This window comes from Gavialis gangeticus, unplaced genomic scaffold (assembly GCF_001723915.1).
Source record: "Gavialis gangeticus isolate Ggan-Ray unplaced genomic scaffold, GavGan_comp1, whole genome shotgun sequence".
Classification (NCBI taxonomy): domain Eukaryota; kingdom Metazoa; phylum Chordata; order Crocodylia; family Gavialidae; genus Gavialis; species Gavialis gangeticus.
Genome location: NW_017729030.1, coordinates 29,859,205 through 29,878,272, shown reverse-complemented (window position 1 = coordinate 29,878,272; position 19,068 = coordinate 29,859,205). Strand labels below are relative to the sequence as shown.

At 44.4% G+C, this 19,068-nt stretch overlaps 1 protein-coding gene across 1 annotated transcript in view; it reads left to right on the top strand.

Moving 5' to 3' along the window:
• SPATA5 (spermatogenesis associated 5) overlaps positions 1-19,068 on the top strand; it is a 395,498-nt gene that overhangs the window by 38,106 nt on the left and 338,324 nt on the right. Inside the window, exon 9 of the mRNA XM_019522055.1 lies at positions 7,698-7,953. Within this exon, the coding sequence (XP_019377600.1) occupies positions 7,698-7,953 (256 nt within the window). The remainder of the gene's footprint in view (positions 1-7,697; positions 7,954-19,068) is intronic.

The window sequence follows — 19,068 nt, the reverse complement described above, 5'->3', positions numbered from 1 at the left end:
GTTGGCTGAGGCATTTCAATATTTGGAAGTTGCCATGTCCCTGCTTGAGGAACATGGCCCCAACATTGAACACAGTGCATCGGTGAATAGGGGCCTATCCTACATGTACAGCCGCTACAGAGAAACTTGCAAGTAAAAGAAGAGAACATCTGTCCAAACTTCCTTGGATGCTTTCTTTGAAAAAGCAGACGAGACCCCAGAAAGACCTGCAGCCAGGACTCTTGAGAAGACTCCAGCCAAGAGCCCTTCATAAAGTTCAGCAAAGTCACTTCAAAGAAGTCCTTCCAAATCAGTATGATTGCTATTTACAATATAAATACATTAATGTAGCTATGGTACTTGTCTATAATTGACTGAGTACAAAATTCTGAGTTATTTTTGGTGAAAATAGGGTATCAGGGCTTGGTTCAGGAACCAATCCCCCATTTATAACATTGTTTCTATGGGAAAATTGGTTCCGAGTTGCAACTTTTCAACTTAAGACGCAGTTTTCAGGAACCAATTGTGTTTTATGCCCAAGGACTGCCTGTAGACATTATCAAGGTCTAACTTTATAGCTGCTTGGACCATTTTATGGCATGATAGATACTTTGAATATGTAGCTGGTCTTAGTTTAATTGTGCGATTAAAAAGCTCTTGAAAATTTTAACTGGATTGTGTAGAGAGGGCCTAAAGTCTCAAAATCTGCATTAAGCTAACCTTCAACTTTCAAGGCCAAATTAAAAGTCCATGGAAGTTGTGGGGCTTTATCTGTTGGCTGAAGTAAGGTTTGCTTCAGGCACATAGAACATATTGATTCCAAGTCTATTTCTGTCTAATTTGGTGGTTCTCAACCTTCTTAGACTTGCGGCATCCCTCAGTAGACTGGAAGCTCCCCTTGAAATATGCCAGCTCTTTCTTTTTAATTTTTTTGACTGAGGAGCAGTTTTGACTATAGAGTAATTCTTCTGTTGCAAAGTGTAACAGGGCAGCATCCTAGGGGTGGCCATGATCTCCCCTGGCGCCCCCTTACTGTACCAAATTTGCCTCAAAGCACCCTCAAGTCTCCCCCGCCACATCTTTGATGTTATTGTATAATAGGGAGGCTGCCTTTCTGTCCTCCTGGACACGGTTTCCTACTGTACACTAGCCCCGTTCTGTAATGGGTGTTTTGGTGCACCTTATGGGCTATGTGTGGCTCCAACCACCCCTTTACCACACCCCAAGCCTTGCTGGGCGCTCCGTGGCCTCCAACCCCTAGTAGCCTCACCCAAACCTCCAGTAAAAACAGCAAACAAAACACAAGCCTGTGGGCTATAACATAAATCCTAGCCACCCGGCTATAGCATTATTCCAGCCACATCATGGGTGCTCCATCCTTCCCTCAGTCTTGGAGCCTGCAGTCAGGCCTCTCCCCTCTGCTTGCTCTGGGAGAGCTCCTTCACCCATGGCTGCTGGCTGGGAACTGCCCGCCTGGCCTCAGCCCTGGGGTTTAAGTGGGAGCCAGGCCCTGCCCCTTCCGGTCAGCTGACCACTAACAGGTGTGGGTCACTGGCTCCCTCCAGTTGCCCTAGCAACCTGCACATGGGCTCCTTTCTCACTGCTCCCAAAAGCAGCAGGCACCTTAGTGCCCTGCTACACAAAGAACTCAAGTTCACAGCAGGTCAGAATGTGGATTCCTGTTTGAAATCTCTGGGATTATTTTGTGAATCATGTTTGCACTTCTAGCACTGCTAACATTGCATGGCACCCCACAGAACCCTTGAAAAAGGGCCTCAGGGCACGGCACCCTGGCTGAGAATTATTGGTCTGATTAGCAGGGACACAGGAGGTGAGGTCTGTCTTTTTTCTGTTTTGTTTGCTCCATTAGAAGGAGTGTTTCAGTATTTTCTTTTGAGTTTACCTGCAAGTTTCCATTATATTTTTGCGTAATAGTCCAGAGATTTACTGGCGGGGGATGGTGGGAGGTGGAGAGACCGAGACGTGATGATCTTTTTTTCAGACCCAGATGCTGAACTCTTACATGCTACTGGAAGCAACTTCCTGTCCTCTCTCAGAAACATGTTATATAACCTGTTTTGTAAAGTGATCAAGCTCAGTTTTGTTAATCAGTTAGGATTTTTGATGCCAGAATTCCTGTTGAAGGGCTGTGATATACTCTCCTTTCTCTGATGGCTAGAAATAGTCTCATAGGGTGCTGACAGATGTGAAAAAACCCCAGCCAAACAGCGCTTTACCAGAGGAGGAAGTGTGTTAGTTTCCACAGCGTCCGTATAGATGGAGTACTGCAGCGGGGCGTTTTGGTGCTTTTATTGAAAGCTGGTACAATCAACTATCAGTTAAAAGCACCAAAAAGCCCTGCTGCAGCATGCAATATATACAGACGTTGGGTAAGCTGGGTCAAACGAACATGATATCTCTTCTGGGCGTGCACTGTGCTGGTTGTGGGGGGCGCACCAAGATGAAAGTAAAGCACTAGTTTTTTGGTGGGAGGGGGGATTACATCTGTAAGCAGCTATAAATTTTAGCCTAACCTTTTATTTAGGTTTATTTATTCTTATTTATTCTTGTGTCAGTGCTATCCTGTTGCTTGAATAGTTTGTTTTCCACTCCAGTGCTTTTCTCCTTGATGTCACGAGAGAGTAATCGTGTCCCCTATCGGCCTTCATTTGACGAGGTTAAATAGGTTATTCCTTTCCTAATTTTTTACCAGTTTTCTCTGCACCTGTTCCAGTTTCAGTTTATCTATTAAATTTTACCCCATTTCAATTAAAATTATCTATTAAAATTTATCCCATTTCTAATCCTGTTGGCTCATCCTGTATAATTTTCTGGCCATCCTCTGCTCATGATGTCTCCCAGTTTTGTAGCACAGCAAATGCCATTAGCAAACTATTTTTCTAAGTCATTAATGAAAACATTGATTGTTTCCAGGGCACATCTTTGTGAAACTCCACTTGCCCATTTCTGCGTAGTTCAGTAGAACAGTGGCAGTGTTATGCAGAAAGACAGATATTATGACTTTCAGTCCAGTTCCTTACTATTCTACTAGAGCATACTGTCTCCTGCCTTCCCAGTGTATCGGTCTAAACCAGGGGTGGGCAAAATGGCGGATCTGGCTGGCAGCCAGACTCCATTTCCTAGCAGCTCCTGCTTGCGTGGTTGGGGCCAGTTTCCATGGAGATCCCAGCAACAGGTGTGCGAGGCTGGGGTTTCTGTGGAGACCAGCCCCAGCAGTGCTGGCAGGGCACAGAGCTGCTCTGGAGCCAGGCTGGGATCTTGCAGTGGTGACAAGCATGGTCCAGAGTCAGGGCAGAACGGCAATCTGTACCCTGCATGCCCTGGGCAGGGACATGCAGGTAGCAGAACATGGCTCTGCCCTGGCTCCTTGCAACAGTGACAGCATGGTCTGGAGCTGGGGCAGAGCTGCAATCCACTTCCTGCATGCCCCTCTCCAGGGCATGCAGGCTGCAGATCGCGGCTGTGCCCTGGCTCTGAATCATGCTGTCATCGCCGCAAGATCCTAGCTTGGTTCTGAAGGAGCTCTCTGCCCTACCACGTACCCTGGCAGCAGGGGGGGCTATAGCCATCCCAAAATTCCTTGTAGTCTGCCCCTGTAGCCAACCTTCCTAGTGGTGCTTCTGCTGCCCACTCTGCACAGGCAGTGACAGCTGAGCCCGCCTCGCTCCTACCCACAGCACAGTCTTCCCTCAGCCTCCCCTCCCTGCCCCAGGAAGAGGCTGGCACCACTGCTGCTGCCTGTCAGTGCTGCTGGGGCCGGTCTTTACAGAAACCCCAGCCCCACTACCACAGCATGGCTGCTGCTGGGGTCTCCATGGAAACTGACCCCAGCCACGTGGGCGGGGGCTGCTGGGAAATGGAGTCCACAGCTGGTCAGATCCAGCCGGCAGGCCAGACTTTGCCTGCCTCTGGTCTAAACAAATACCCTCACATGTACTGGTCCATCACATAATCTTACAAGGAGAAGGCCAGTTAGTTTGTTTGCAGATGTCTGGTTCAGGACAGGCTGAGACTTGTGTTTCAAAAGCAAGGTAGTCTTTTATAAAGCAGAAAACGAGGAGGGCAGTAATGGGGCAGGCAGGGGGCATATACTAGGGCAAATGGTGGGGGTAGTAAAGGGACAAGTAGTTGAGGGAGCTGTTGGGGGCAGGTGTAGGGGGGAGCTGTTGTGGGGGAGCAGCAGGGGGGAGATGGAGCAAGGCAGTCCCCTGCGACCTTGTACTTGATTGTAAGGCAAGGAGTTTTTTTCCTGTATGTTAAATGGGCAAGAAAAACCTTGTCTTGTAATCAAGTATGTATGGTAATTGTTTTTATATTTATTTAAAACAATTTAAACTCTTTGTTCTGATTTGGGTCAAAGGCCAATGTAGAAATATCAACTTTCTTTTGAAGAAAGCTGAAATTTCATTTGGCTCTGTTGTCCCCCCCATGTTGTCTTCAGCTTATTACCATCAGTTCATTCTCTTTCCCAGGAGCTCCTGTGCTGGATAATTTCTGATCTAATGAGTTGAAAAGTGCTTTGTGTGGTGGTGTTTTTTGTAGCTAGGAGACAACTTTATGTGAAATTGTTGTGGAAAGCTCATAGGGGCCAGGGATGGAAATTACACGTAGATTCATAGATGTAGGGTCGGAAGCGACCTTGTAGATCTAGTCCAACCCCCTGCCCTGGGCAGGAGAGAAAACTGGGCTCTAATGACCCCAGCTAGGTAAACGTCAAGCCTCCTCTTAAAGACCCCCAAGGTAGAAGCCAGCACCACTTCCCTTGGAAGTTGGTTCCAGATCCTAGCTGCCCTGACTGTGAAGTAGCGTTTTCTAATGTCTAGTTTAAACCTACTCTCTAACAACTTATGGCCGTTATTCCTTGTTACTCCGGGAGGCGCTTGGGGGAACAAGTTCTCTCCCAATCCCCGCTGGTCCCCCCTAGTAAGTTTATAGACGGCCACCAGGTCCCCCCCTCAGCCTTCTCTTGCGAAGGCTGAATGGGTTAAGGTCCCAAAGCATCTCCTCGTAGGGTCTGCCCTGCTGTCCCCGGATCATGCTAGTGGCCCTCCTTTGGACCCTCTCAATGTTGTCCACATCCCTCCTGAAGTGTGGCGCCCAGAACCGGACGCAGTACTCCAGCTGTGGCCTGACCAGTGTTGCATAGAGGGGGAGGATCACTTTCTTGGCCCTCCTTGTGATGCATCTGTGGATGCACGACAAGGTACGGTTAGCCCTACTGACTGTGTCCTTGCATTGTTGGCCCATGTTCATCTTGGAGTCAATAATGACTCCAAGATCTCTTTCTGCCGCCGTGCTTTCAAGAAGGGAGTTCCCCAGCCTATAGGTATGCTGCTGGTTCCTACTGCCTAAGTGCAGTACCCTGCACTTGTCAGTATTGAATCCCATCCTATATTCATTCGCCCACCCCTGTAACATGTCCAGGTCCTGCTGTAATCTGTCCTTCCCTTCTAGCGTGTCCACCTCACCCCAAATCTTGGTGTCGTCTGCGAATTTAAATAGGGTGCTTTTCACTCCGTCATCCAAGTCGCTAATAAAGAAATTGAACAGTGCGGGCCCAAGGGCCGAGCCCTGGGGGACTCCACTGCCCACTTCCCTTCAGGTCAAATATGACCTGTCCACCACCCTCTCTGAGTACGATCCCTTAGCCAATTTGCAATCCATCTGACTGTGTAGGCATCAGTGCCACAGTCGCCTAGCTTTTTGATGAGAATGGGGTGGGAGACATTGTCAAAGGCCTTCCTGAAATTCAGAAAGACTACATCCACTGTGACACCTGCATCCAATGATTTTGTGACCTGATCGTAGAAGGCAATCAGGTTGGTCTGACAGGACCAACTACGAAACTATGACCTGCTCCTAATGAACCCATACTGGTTGCCTTTGAGCATCATCCCTGCTGCTGGCTCATCACAGATGTGCTCCTTGATAATCTTCTCAAAGAGCTTCCCCAGGGTTGAAGTAAGACTAACAGGCCTGTAGTTGCCTGGGTCCTCCCTCTTCCCTTTTTTAAAGATGGACCACATTGGCTCTCTTCCAGTCGTCGGGCACCTGGCCAGAGCACCATGAGTGCTTGTAAAGCCATGCCGGGGGCCCTGCAATAACCCCTGCCAATTCCCTCAACACCTTGGGGTGGAGAGCATCTGGACCTGCTGATTTGAACATGTCCAGCCCCTCCAGAAGTTCCCTAACTCTGTCCTCCCTGACCCTAGGCGTGGCAGAGTTTCTCCTGAGTCTGTCCTGAATCTCTGTAGGGGAGTCCCGGTCCCTGCACAAGAAAATGGAGGCAAAGAAATAGTTAAAGAGGTCTGCTTTCTCCTCTGGTGCAACCACCAGATTGCCAAGCATATCTTGCAGGGGCCCCACATTACCCGGTGCCTTCTTAATGCTCCCTATATATTTTTAAAAAGGACTTTTTATCCTTGATGCTAGCCCTAGTTCCGTATCTACCTTAGCTTTCCTAACAGCTCCTCTACAGCCCTGAGTGGTGGAGGTATACTCCTCTTTGGTGATAGCCCCTACCTTCCACTGGGCGTACGCCTCCTTTTTGGCAATTGGCCATTCCCGAATGCCCTTGGTGAGCCGGGGGGGCTTTTGGGCACTCTTGCCCCCTTTGCTTCTCATTGGGATTGTCACCCCTTGGGCTCTGAGTATCGTCTCCTTAAGGAATGACCACTCATTTTGGGCACCCAGTTCTGCTACTCTCCAGGACCTCAGTGCCTCTCCCACTAATCTCAACTCATTGAAGTTGGCCCTCTTTAGGTCAAGGGCTACTGCCTTGCTTCAGGCCCTTGACACCCTGCACTGGATTGTGAATTCCAGCAAGCAATGATCACCATCACCCAGGTGGTCGAGGACCTGGAGTCCCCTCATCAGGCCATTGCCTGTGGCCAGGACCAGGACCAGGACCAGGACCAGGACCAGGTCCAGCAGGGCATTCCCCCTGGTGGGACTGTGCACCTCCTGGGTTAAGTGGAGGTCCCGTATTTCAGCAAGGAACTTTCATGAGCAGTCTGACCTGGCTAACTGCTCCTCTCAGCAGATGTCTGGGTAATTTAGATCACCCATGACAACTACATCCCTTGCCTTAAGTGCCTCTGCAAGCTGACCCAAGAATTTGCGGTCCAGCTCTTCCCCTTGGTTGGGAGGTCTGTAGCAGACCCTCACCGTTACGTCCCTTTCCCCACGACCCCCCTGTATCCTGACCCAGAGCACTTCAGCCTGCCCCTCAGACCCCATCCTGCTGGTTGAGGATGTGTATTGCTCTTTGACTTAGAGTGCCACACTCCTGCCTTTCTTCCCTGTTCTATCCTGCCTGTATAGTCTATAGCCCCTAATGTTAACTGTCCAGTTGTGGGATGAATCCCACCAGGTTTCTGTGAGCCCTACTATGTCCGGGTTTTAACTAGCTATCCAGAGGGCGGTAAAAATGATACATAAACTAGTAAAAATGATAGTAAGCTGGTTCAAATTGGTAACATAACAGAAGTTCAGTGCATATAAACTGCTTTCAAAATGTCTGAAACTGGTTTAAGATGAACCTGGATGGATTGAACTGATTCAGGTTAAATTGGTTTATTGACCTTCTGTTTCAGATCAGGAAGATAGTTGTTAATGTTGAATTGTGTTTAATAAATTTAGTAGGATTTCAAGGTTTACTTTCTAATCCTTTTTTCTCTTTACTTTGGCTTGTTTAGGAGGATAGTGAAGGTCAGCTCTTGGTGCTAGGTGCCACAAACCGTCCTCATGCACTGGATCCCGCATTACGGAGACCTGGGCGTTTTGATAAAGAGATAGAAATTGGAGTTCCAAATGCACAGGACCGACTAGACATACTGAGCAAGCTTCTTCATCAGGTTCCTCATCTACTGACTGGAACAGAGTTGGTGCACCTGGCTGACAGTGCACATGGATATGTGGGAGCAGACTTGGCAGCATTATGCAAGGAAGCAGGTAAGGTTTCTGCATCTTGCTTAGGATGTGATACTGCTCTTCAGTTTATGATTTCCCTTACTCTGCAAATCCACCTATTGGTATTGTAGAGACACAGTTCATCAGACAGAAAGATCTAAAACAATTAGGTCTTTTTTTGCCTTCCTATTTTTGTAAAGTTTTGCAACAAATTCCACAAAGGATTTTACGTAATTTAAACAAAAATACACAGGAAACTTGGGTGGGTCGGACGATTAGTAATAGTTTATGGAGACCTTTGCTTTTTAGTCAGCAGCTGGAACCTTGCTCAGACTATTTGAGACCAAATGTTTGATAGTTAGATTAGGGATTTAGCGGGGCTGGTTCTCAAATAGTCATTTGTAGACTTTTGTACAGAGCAAATGGAGAGAGAAATATGGATCCCGTGCGTCTTTTTGAAGAGGAACTTTGCTAGCTATGCTCACACTTTAAGCTGTTCTGAATTAGCAAGCATTCTTTAGTGTGTGCCCCTCTCCTGCACAACAAACTGTAACCATTTCTTCTCTGTTCTTTGAAGAATCTTTTCTGCTTTGCAAACTTCACATAAGAAATATGAAATAGATTGGACTGAAGTCTCCAATTTAACTAAAGACATTAGGATGCAAATTTCATTGGAGTTTCAGCATAGGTTTCACTTTTGCACTCTCAACTTTGTTCTTTTACCTTAGTCATTTATTTACCTATCCATAAATGGATGCTAATGTTTGCTCACTTTTATGAAGGCTTTTTACATTTGTGGATGTAAAATGCTGTGTAAGTAAATACCAACCATATTTTATTGGGTAGACTCTCTGTGTTGTTACTGTTTGTAGTGCTTTGAGAGTCTAACCAAGATTGTGGACTGAGTATGCTAGGCACTGTACAAATGCACATTGAGAGGCTTTTTTTTTTTTTAATTTCTCCTGCAGGGCGTATGGCTTATAGACCAGTCAGATAAAAGGCAAGAGGGGAAATGGCTTAAGTGACTTGTCCAAATTCCCACAGCAGATCAGTGATGGTCAGGAATTTTTCTTGCTCTATAACTATGTTACATTTTGCCCAGCATGCTGCTTTCTGTATCTGTTGTCATGGTCATATGTGCCTCAGAACTGCAGGACATGGAGAGAACAACTTAACAGTATTTTTTGTAAAAATAAACATTAACTCTGTAATGACTGTTTTTTATAATTTGTTATCCTGGAGTGACCTCTGCTGGAGGAAATGCATCCCTGCCCTTTTAATTGTGCTTAGAGTAGGCTAGATGTATTTTTCCTCCTGACAGAATTAAAAAATAAATGACTTTAGCTTACAGTTTAAATTAATACATTTAAATCTCCTATTTGAGGGCTTTTTTTTTTTTTTTTACACCATTATTTTCTGGAGAAGAATTTAATATTTTTTTTAATATGTGCCTTATAAACAAAGACAATTAACTATTTTATCTGCAGCTTGTCAAGCATATGCCATTACAGAATCCTAAACGTTAGTAATGCGTATAGTTCACTGGTTTACCAGTGCAAGGTTGTTCCTCTGGCACAATTCAAATTATCTGTTCCTAAATAACCTTGAAATGCCAAGCACTGGGCATCTAGTGCTTCCCTGGAGAGAGTATTTATAAGCTGATATGTTTCTCTGTGCAGAAGTGTTTTCTGATATTCAGTCTTAAGTTTTCCTTGTTTCATTTTATCCCTTTTAATTATCTTTTCAGTATATCCTTGTGTAAACCACTAACTCTTCCTGCTTGATGTTTTCACTCTTCAAATATCTGTACTGTTCTCATAGTCCCTACCTCCTCATTCATTGCTTGACCAAGCTATAAATACCTTAGCTCTTTTAATATTTCTTCATAAATAAGTCCTTTGTGCTTCATGAAAACCTTGGGTGTTTTTTCCCCTTGAACTCCCTCCAATTTGTCATGAACTTATTTTGGTAATGTGTTCAGAATTAAACACGATATATTATCAGTATTACAGTGTAAAGTACCACATGCATTTGTAGCAAAGATTGTTGATTTCAGTTCAAGGTTATTTAGGAACAGATAATTTGAGTAGTTCTCTGTAAAGCTTCTTCCACAAATTTTAGAAGCAGCTGCTACTATTGATTTTATTATAGTCAATACATTTAATAGAAGTAAACGTGAAAATTGTAAACTTGTACAAGACTTTAATTCTGACTACTATATAAACTCCCTTTTATTACAAAATATTATCATTTCTTTTGACTTATTTTCTCACTTGAGTTAGCAGTCGGCATCCTAGTCTGTTAGCCATTCTACTTGTATGTTACAGAACAACAGTTCCTGTCCCTGAGTGCTTTTAATCTGAATATATTTGTATGTTTTCAACAAATTTAGGCTATTTCTCAAGGGCTCTTCATGCCTAATAATTGATGGCACAATACCTTGTGCTCATATGTATAATTCTGTATGTTTGCCACTGGCCCTCTGTATTTGTTACCTCACTGCCTATAACATGGTAACTACAGTGCTGCTGCAATAGGTCAGTGCCACAATGGTGCCTGTAAGTCGGCACCTACAGAAATCATGGCGTGCTGTGCAGTGTGCTCCTATAATTTGGATTGTTTCACCGTGCTCCCCCCTTCCCCCTGATTGGCAGAGGGGACCCAGCAGCCCCACTGGTTGCTGCTGATCAGCCGGGAGGCAAAAACTGAGCGGTTTTAAGCATTTTGCTGTGATTTTGGTAGATCCCTACCTATAGGTAGTGTTGTCTAAAGCTATATTTAGGGTGTCTCCTAAATTGGAAATGTGATTTCAAGCCAGTTACTTCGGGGACACGTTTATTGGTGCTGTAGCACAGCAGTGCTATTTAGCCTGTCCCAAACTTTGCTAAACAGTGGCTTCACTGCTTCTGGTATAGGTGCAGCTTTCCCAAGCACCTCTTGTGTGCTTGAGGATGCTATCACTGGGGACAGTTAGTTCACCATGTAGATAGTTTAAGACATTTTATTATAAATTCTTGTTTCCAATTTTCAAAATTTTGCCTAATTTCAGCATTCCAGGCTGAAATGATCCATACTTGCTCTCTACCGATTCCTCAGAATTAGGCTGATGAAGAATAGATTTTCTAACGTTAAAAATATATTCCAGCTTTTTCTTTGAGCTGTAGCACTTTCGTGTTTGGACAGGAATTTGAAATCTGATAGGTCAGAGTAGTGCTTTTTTCTGTATGCACCACACAAAAATATACTGAGATCTGTGAATTATTCAGCTTTTGAAAGTTGCCTCTGTACATGCTCAGTAGAGCTTGTTAGAGGCTTGCCAAAACCTTCATAAGAACCTTCACTTCACTGAGATGACTTCATGCTACATGCACTTAGTATGTTCCCAGTCTCCTCCCTCCATACGTAATATGCAGACAGCTCTGCATATGGTGGACTAAAAGCAGCCCCTTTCCCTTTCATCAGGACGAGGGCATCCTTGATGCCCGGAGAAGGCCATGAACTGGATCAGGGGTAGACAATTATTTTAGCTGGAGGGCAGCTTCGTGAGTTTTGGTGAGCTGTCGAGGGCTGCAGTGGTAGCCCTGCCTCTTGACAGGTGCCCTGCCCCCTGGTCATCATCTTGGGATCAGAAGTCCCGTCCCCTAATCCTCTGACCTTGCCACTGGAAGTCCCTCCCCTTGCCACTGGAGGTTCTCCTTGTACAAGCTTGGAACCAGAAAAAAAACAAATCATATATTAAAAGTCAAGCATCTACTATAACATTTTAATTTTATTTTAAAAAATATTTTTGTTTTTTGTCCTGATTTATGTGTGTTTGCACAGTGTACATAAAGGTGATTGAATAATAGCTAAAAAATGAAGTATGTTGGCTGTGGCCATGCTGTATTGGGGTGTGGGCAGGGTGGGTGTGAGAGAGGGTTGGGGGTATGTGGGAACCTCTCCACGGTACACAGCTCCTGCCACTGGCGGCAGTAGCAGCAGGCAGTGGGCCCTCGGGATGCTTGTGACCCATGCAGGCACAGTTGCCTGGGAACTGCATGTGGTTGCAAGGAGCAGAGCCAGGCTGGCTCTGTCATGCAGGGCTCATGTGCAGCTGCTGAGACTCGTGTAGTACCAGGAGAAGCCCTGCACAATGGAGCTAGTGGCCTGGCCTTGCTGCCTACTGCCATGTGCAGCTTATTGGACTCTGCGGACATGGTGGGAAGCCCTGCTTCCCAGTGAAGTCCTGGGACCTGAAAATTGTGGCAGGGAGCAGGGCCAGGCCCCTGGCTCCATTGTGCAGGGTGTCCCCTCAGTGGTGCGTGAGTCTCAGAAGCTGCACTTGAGCCCAGTGACCTGACTCTGCTCCTTGCCGCCATGTGCAGCTCCTGGAACTGGCTGGAACTGCACTCCACCAGCTGGCTGCACCTACACGGGCCACAAGCACCCTGAGGGCCTTCTGCTGCTGCTGACAGCGGTAGGAGCTGTGTGTCATGGGGGTAGGGGAGTGGTGTGGCAGGGGTCCCCACACCCTCCCCACCCTTCCTCACACCCACACCCTGCCCACCTGAGCTCTGTATTCCTGCCACCCGGCTAAGTGTGGGCACCTTGCTCTTGCCAGCCCCAGTCCCACACTTCATGCCCCAGCCCAGCTGCAGCTTCCCTACCTGCTGCCTGGAGCCAGCGCTGCAGCAGGTACATGAGGAGGAGCCACTGGAGGCTGGGGAAGCTGAGCAGGTCCCTCGGTGACTGCAACAGTGGCAGCAGCAGCCCTGCCTGGAAGCTACGTGTGCTGCCTCAGCCAGGGTCCTCCCATGCACGAGGGTGGGAATGAAGTGCACAGGCTGGGCAGGGTTCAGTTAATTGGTGGGTGCCTCCAGGTTGGATGAAATCGCCTGGCAGGCTGGATGCGGCCTGTGGGCCATATTTTGCTTGCTCCTGGACTAGATACTATTCCATTTTATTAGGCACCTGTGTGTGGTCCTATTCCATCCTTCTTGAGTCCCTGGAAATACATTTATGTGTCTCCTTCTGTAAAACACTGTTATAATAGCCTGAAGATGGTCACAAAAAGCAGTGAGGAAGAGGAGGACAGGTTTTCATAGACTTCTGCTGACTGTATTATTTACCAAATGCCAACATGTAGAAATTGAGGATCAGACTCTAAAAATCGTGAAATATTTCAGCATTAACAGGTTGGGAGTACATCTGTCTATTAATAGTACTTCTTTAGACATCAGGAAGAACTTCTTTAAGGTAAGGGTTGCCAGAATCTGGAGTGGGCTTCCAAGGGAGGTGGTGCGCTCCCCTACCCTGGGTGTCTTTAAGAGGAGGCTAGACGTGTACCTGGCTGGGGTCATCTGACCCTTCCTCTCTTTCCTGCCTAGGGCAGGGGATCGGACCCGAAGATCTACTGAGGTCCCTTCCAATCCAAACAGCTATGAATCTATTTATTGTTCTGGTTTTTGAACTTTTAGGATACATGAGGGACATGTTTTTTAATCCATGGGAGAACATTGTTTTGAAATTTCAGATTCCATTTTCAAAAACCAGTCTTGATTCTGGCTTATGGAAAACACAGTGGATATCATGACCTGAGCCTCATGTTATAATTGTGAAAGATGGCAATACTGTGACTAGTGTCAACCTTCCATGTACTTCATACCTTTACCTGTTGAGTAAAGTCTTGGCATCTCTCCTTTTGGAGGCAGTATTGGTCTATTATTTTTAAAAAATGTAACAGAGAGATTGCATACAGTTACTTTTGCAGAGCAAGAGATGGAACCCAAGAACGCCTGTAGACATTCTGGGAGCCTGCTCCAATGTGCTACAATTATAGCATGTTGGAGCAGACTCGGTGAATCAAGTCTGCTGGAGTGTGCTAATTACCCTGCTCTAGTCAGCCTCTGAGTGTTGTGTATCGAGGTCTCTGTGCTTCAGAATGGAGGTGGTGGTGCCTCAACTAATGTTCCTTAGATGAGCTTTAGTCAAATTGCCCCGCTGCCGTTTTGGAGGTGCTGCAACATTTTAATTAGAATGCCTCTCAGAGCCAATGCAATTAAAGAGCCCTTTCTCACTCCCTCCCCCCCGCCCCAACCCGAGCACATTCCAAGAAAAATGCCCCAAGTTTCTAACATGGGAAGTGTCATTTGCTTAGTCTCGCTTTGTTCAGAACAAATATGCTAGATCACTGTTTGGTTATGTTGTCTATAACTGCTAGGATGGAGAAACCAGGATTCCTTATTTACAACACTGTTGCTGTTCAGCAGTTTGTTCTGTAAGCACCAGGTAAAGGTTTGTATTGCATTCTTCTTTAACAAGTGGTTCGCATCTCTGAGAACTGGTTAATGTGGAAGGATCTGCATAAGCTTTAGTGATCCTTGAATGAAGCCTTTGGCACCAATCCTGTAGTGAACCCCAGGTAGAAGCCCCCAACTGATTTTAGTGGGGCCCTGCGTGGTCTTGTATTCATCTGTACCAAACTGGCAGGATACTTGGTACAGGTTTAGGCCTTTGAATAGGACAATATTCTTGGGACTGGAGGAGGTTTTCCATATCCTAGGTTGTTTAGTAGACTACCTTTTAGCATGAACAGCTGAAGTGTTTTATCTCAAACAGACATACTGTTTAGAAGATAGGCTGTGCCATATCCTTGCATATAATGTCTGTGTTTGTATTCCCTTGGGATTGGGCTGCTGCTCTAATTAATTGGCTGCACAGCCTTTTATTAATTCCCAAAAAATTTATAATGGTTTTAAATTAACAACAAAGATAAGCACTGCACTTTTTTGAAAACATATGAAATGTTAATTATGTAGCAGGGACATGAATGATATAAACTGTGCTGAATGTTATAAGATGCTTAGCAACAAGGGTTTCCAAATATAGCAATTTATTATAAACTTATCCTTCTATGGCTGCCTGTAGCATTTCAACAGGGTGAATATAAATATAGCTTGATTTCTTCAAGAAGTGGATTCAGTCATATTGTTTACAGTGAAAGGAAGTATTTGCTTTGTAACTCTTAGAATTTATCTTGAACATCCTTGTACATTACACACAATTTCAGCATGCTGATATAAAACACTTGGTCTATGATAAGATAGCGTCATGAGGAGAGGAAGAACAAATGTCCTTGTTTAAATAGTGGCCCGTCTTGCAATAACATCTGATTGGTTCCAGGAAGGATGCAGCATCCAAATCACTGTGGCTTAGGGCCTTTCCTGAGGGAATAGGACTAATCACTTTGTTTTACATTTGAAAGTCTTGCAAATTCAAATGTTTCTTTAATGCCTGTGAGGTGCAACAACAAGAGTCTCTTTGCTTTGGTAACTTCAGAGTTGTATTGTCATGTAAATTGAACTCAAGTCTATTGCATCCTGAAATGTTATAGATATCTAAGAAATTGGGCCTCATCCTCAGCTGGTACAATTGGGCATAGATCCACTGAAATCATCTGATCCGTGCTTGCTTGCATCAGCTGAGGATGTAGCTTTTCCCCTTGACAAACTAGCTGTTTTAAGAGTAGCTTTGTTTAGGAATCGGATTGTCTGTGGCAGTGTTTACACCTCTCTTCTGTTCTTTAAACTCCAACTAACAGTACATTTATGATATAGACTCTCTGTAGTATTTGATTCTGTGATAATGAAATAGTCCTTTAAGTTGCATTGCATGACAGATGCCTTTGAGCATTTTTGCTAGGCTTATGAAACAGTTTGCTGTTTACTTCTTGCGATGTCATTACCTAACCATTTCTCTTCCCAAAAGTGGCCACAAAGCTCATTCTTGTCTTTTGTGTTAATGGGAATAATAATGCAGTTGCAGTCAAAAAAGAAACTTCATGATACCAAAACCCAGGAACTGTCACTGCTTACAGCGTCCGTGTTGTATCTTGCATTTTGTAACCTTAGCAAACTGGATATATGAAGGAACTAAGACCAGCTGAGCTCGTGCAGTGTAGAACAGCCTGGCTAGGGAGAGAAGTTACACACAAACCCGTATAAATGATTGGAAACCAGTTCAAATCTGTAACACAACAGAAGTTCAGTGCACATAAACCGCTTTCAAAATGGCCAAAACTGGTTTAAGATAAACTTGGATGGATGTAATATCAGACTGAACTGATTTAGGTTAAATCGATTTATTGAAGAACTTCTGTCCCAGATCCCCTGCAGATTTAAGTTAACTCACAGTAATCTGGCATCCCAGGGTGTTTTGTGCCTCCGTTGCAAGTGCCCGCACCTCGCAGGGTGGGCAGGTTAGGCTTGGCCCAATTTGTCTGTTTCAGCCCAGCAGGGAGGCATGCTCTAGCACCCCCCAGCATCTATCCTGAGCCACTGTAGGTATGTGGCTGCATTTCTGGACTCAAAAGTGAATGTCTGTTCACTTGCTTATTGGTTCAGTCTATGCAGTTTAGAGTAACCTGTGACAGTTGAATCATTTCAGCCTTGGGCTTTTTGACTGTCTGTAATTAGTCCTTGTGTGAGTTTCTGGGGACCCCATATATGGTATAGAGACTTTAAATTTCTTAAGGCTGCCAGTGGTAGTCCAGCTGATGTTACTCATGTTTTGTGCCTTGGTGTACCTGTTGATTATTGTTACTCTGGGGTGGTCAAGGTCTAAGGAGTACTCATTTTCTTCCACTTTAACTTCTCTTTTTTGTAGAGAGGTTTTGTGGCCATAATTCTGTTGGTGCAAGAGAGCTCTACTTTGAATAGTTACTTAAAGAAATGGTTCCAGGAGATTTTTATGGGTGATATGCTTTATTGAACTACCACATAGCTGGGATGGACTTAAACAAGCTTTTTGGTTATCACAGTAGCTGTTTCAAAAGAATTGTGTTTTTGATTGCCTAGCTCCATAGAAATATTAATACTCCTTCCAAAAAGTCCAAAAAGTGTCTGCCTGCTTCTCTCTCAGAGACCTAAGGAAGAATACTGTGCTACCTAAAAGTTTGTTGTCTACATTTATTGAACCAACTATGTGGTTAGGATAAAAGGTATTGCCCACAAATTTTTTTTCCTCCTGCGTATTTCCTGGATCATTATGCCTATATTGTTACTTCAACACTGCCATTGTATGGTTCCATCTTTTTTTTTTCTTTTTTTTCTTTTTCAGATCAAATGTGCTCAGTTGTCATATAAAAATTATGCTCCCCCTGCCGTGCTCCTTGCCTGGCAAGCTAAGCATGAGATATGAAAGCTGAGCTTTTTTTGTTGTTTTACTGTTCATCACCTGTCATAAAGAATTCTGCAAGCCAAACATAAGAATAATGTGCATGAGAGATGACCTGAGCCTTGATGCTTAGCTCCAGATCAGAACTGAATTCTGTTTTCATCTCCTCAGTGGTATAAATGTTAACAATATTTCAAACATCTTTCAGGTTTATTGTGTTAAATGCAGTGTGCATGTAAGTGAAGCAGTCTTGGACTCTTATGCTTTGATAGAGAGAGTAAATTACCAGTTAATTGGGGTGGTGGTTGTTTTTTTTTTTTCAAATACCTGGATTATAAATGTGGATTTAGGAGGGATACTACAGTTGCCATCCAGTTGTAGCTTTAATGTTTATTTAAAAATTGAGTGAGAATGCTCTATTTTTTTAATTTAAAAGGACAAAAGAAATCTGCAGTTGCAAATTAGCTGCTACTGAATCTTGTGACCTGAATCCTGATTCCTGGGGGTGGTCTGCAGGTAGGTGGGGAGATATGAATCTGTTTCATTTTAAAAGATTTTATAGGAGCTGTAATTTTTGTAGGGAGAATTAATATTTGTATGGAGCTAGACAATTAAAAACACAATCCTCATGAAATGGCTATAAGACAAATTTTATGCCAAAATGGCAGAATGTAGAATTTTGAAATTTTAGAGGTACAAATACAGCTGTAAATTAATTACTGGACTGTGACTGTGTCTCAGATAAAATCAGCTATTTTTATTAAAAAGTTGACATTTGCGAACCTATTAATGTATACAGATACTAATTTACTGGGTAATCATATCAAGTGAATCCTTTTAGCACCTTCAGTGCTTGTGGGTGTTTAAATTACAAGCATTCTTTATCACTTTTTGATGAACTCCTTAATCCAAACATTTTTAAAGTGAAACAAATGCCCTCATTTGCCCTCTTAACAGGTTAGGAACAAAAATGTTTTTGCTTGCGTGCACACACACAAAGCACTGTGGTTTTTGTTGACTCAGGCTGTAACATAAGTTTTTGGGTTGTTTTTAAGAACACTAATGGAGAGTGATTGGTAATATACAGAAGTGGTTACATCTGGATATTGATGTGTGGCTTGAGGGAGCGTATCTAAGACTGGATGGAATGTGTTGACCTTATTCTTGCCTATGGAACCACTTGTGTTCTGTTTTTCCTCTTTTTTCCCGTTAACTTTTTGTAGGACAGAGGGAAAATCATAATAACTTTCAGAACTACAGTCTACCTAGTTGGGGACATTTAATTTTAGTAGTTTTTTCCCCCCAAGATTCCTTATAAAACCACTTGTTTGCATTGTTTCAGTTAGATTTTTACCTCTTTTTACTTTTGTAGAATATTACCTAAATTAGATTGTAGACTCTTTAAGTGAGGGAACTTCATTTTTTGTTCTATGTATAGAACACCGACTATTGTGGGGTACTGGTCAATGGCTTGGCCTCCAAAGTACTGCTGTAAGTGAAATAATTTGTAATATACCATAAATGGTGCTATTTATTTTACTTAGTTTTTTGACATGCATAAGTGATCTGTCCCTGGCTAACTCCTTAACCTGAACTCCTTAATCCAAACATTTAACATTTAACCTGGGGAGGAACAACCAGCACCATACATACAGGCTGGGGAACTCCCCTCTTGTCAGCACGGAGGTGGAAAAGGATCTTGGAGTCATCATTGACTCCAAGATGAACATGGGTTGGCAGTGTGGGGAGGCAGTTAGGAAGGCCAACCGTACCTTGTCATGCATCCACAGATGCATCTCGAGCAGGTCCAAAGAGGTGTTCCTCCCCCTCTATGCGACACTGGTCAGGCCACAGTTGGAGTACTGCGTCCAGTTCTGGGCGCCGCACTTCAAGAGGGATGTGGACAGCATGGAGAGGGTCCAGAGGAGGGCCACTCGCATGATCAGGGGACAGCAGGGCAGGCCCTATGAGGAGAGGCTACGGGACCTGAACCTGTTCAGCCTC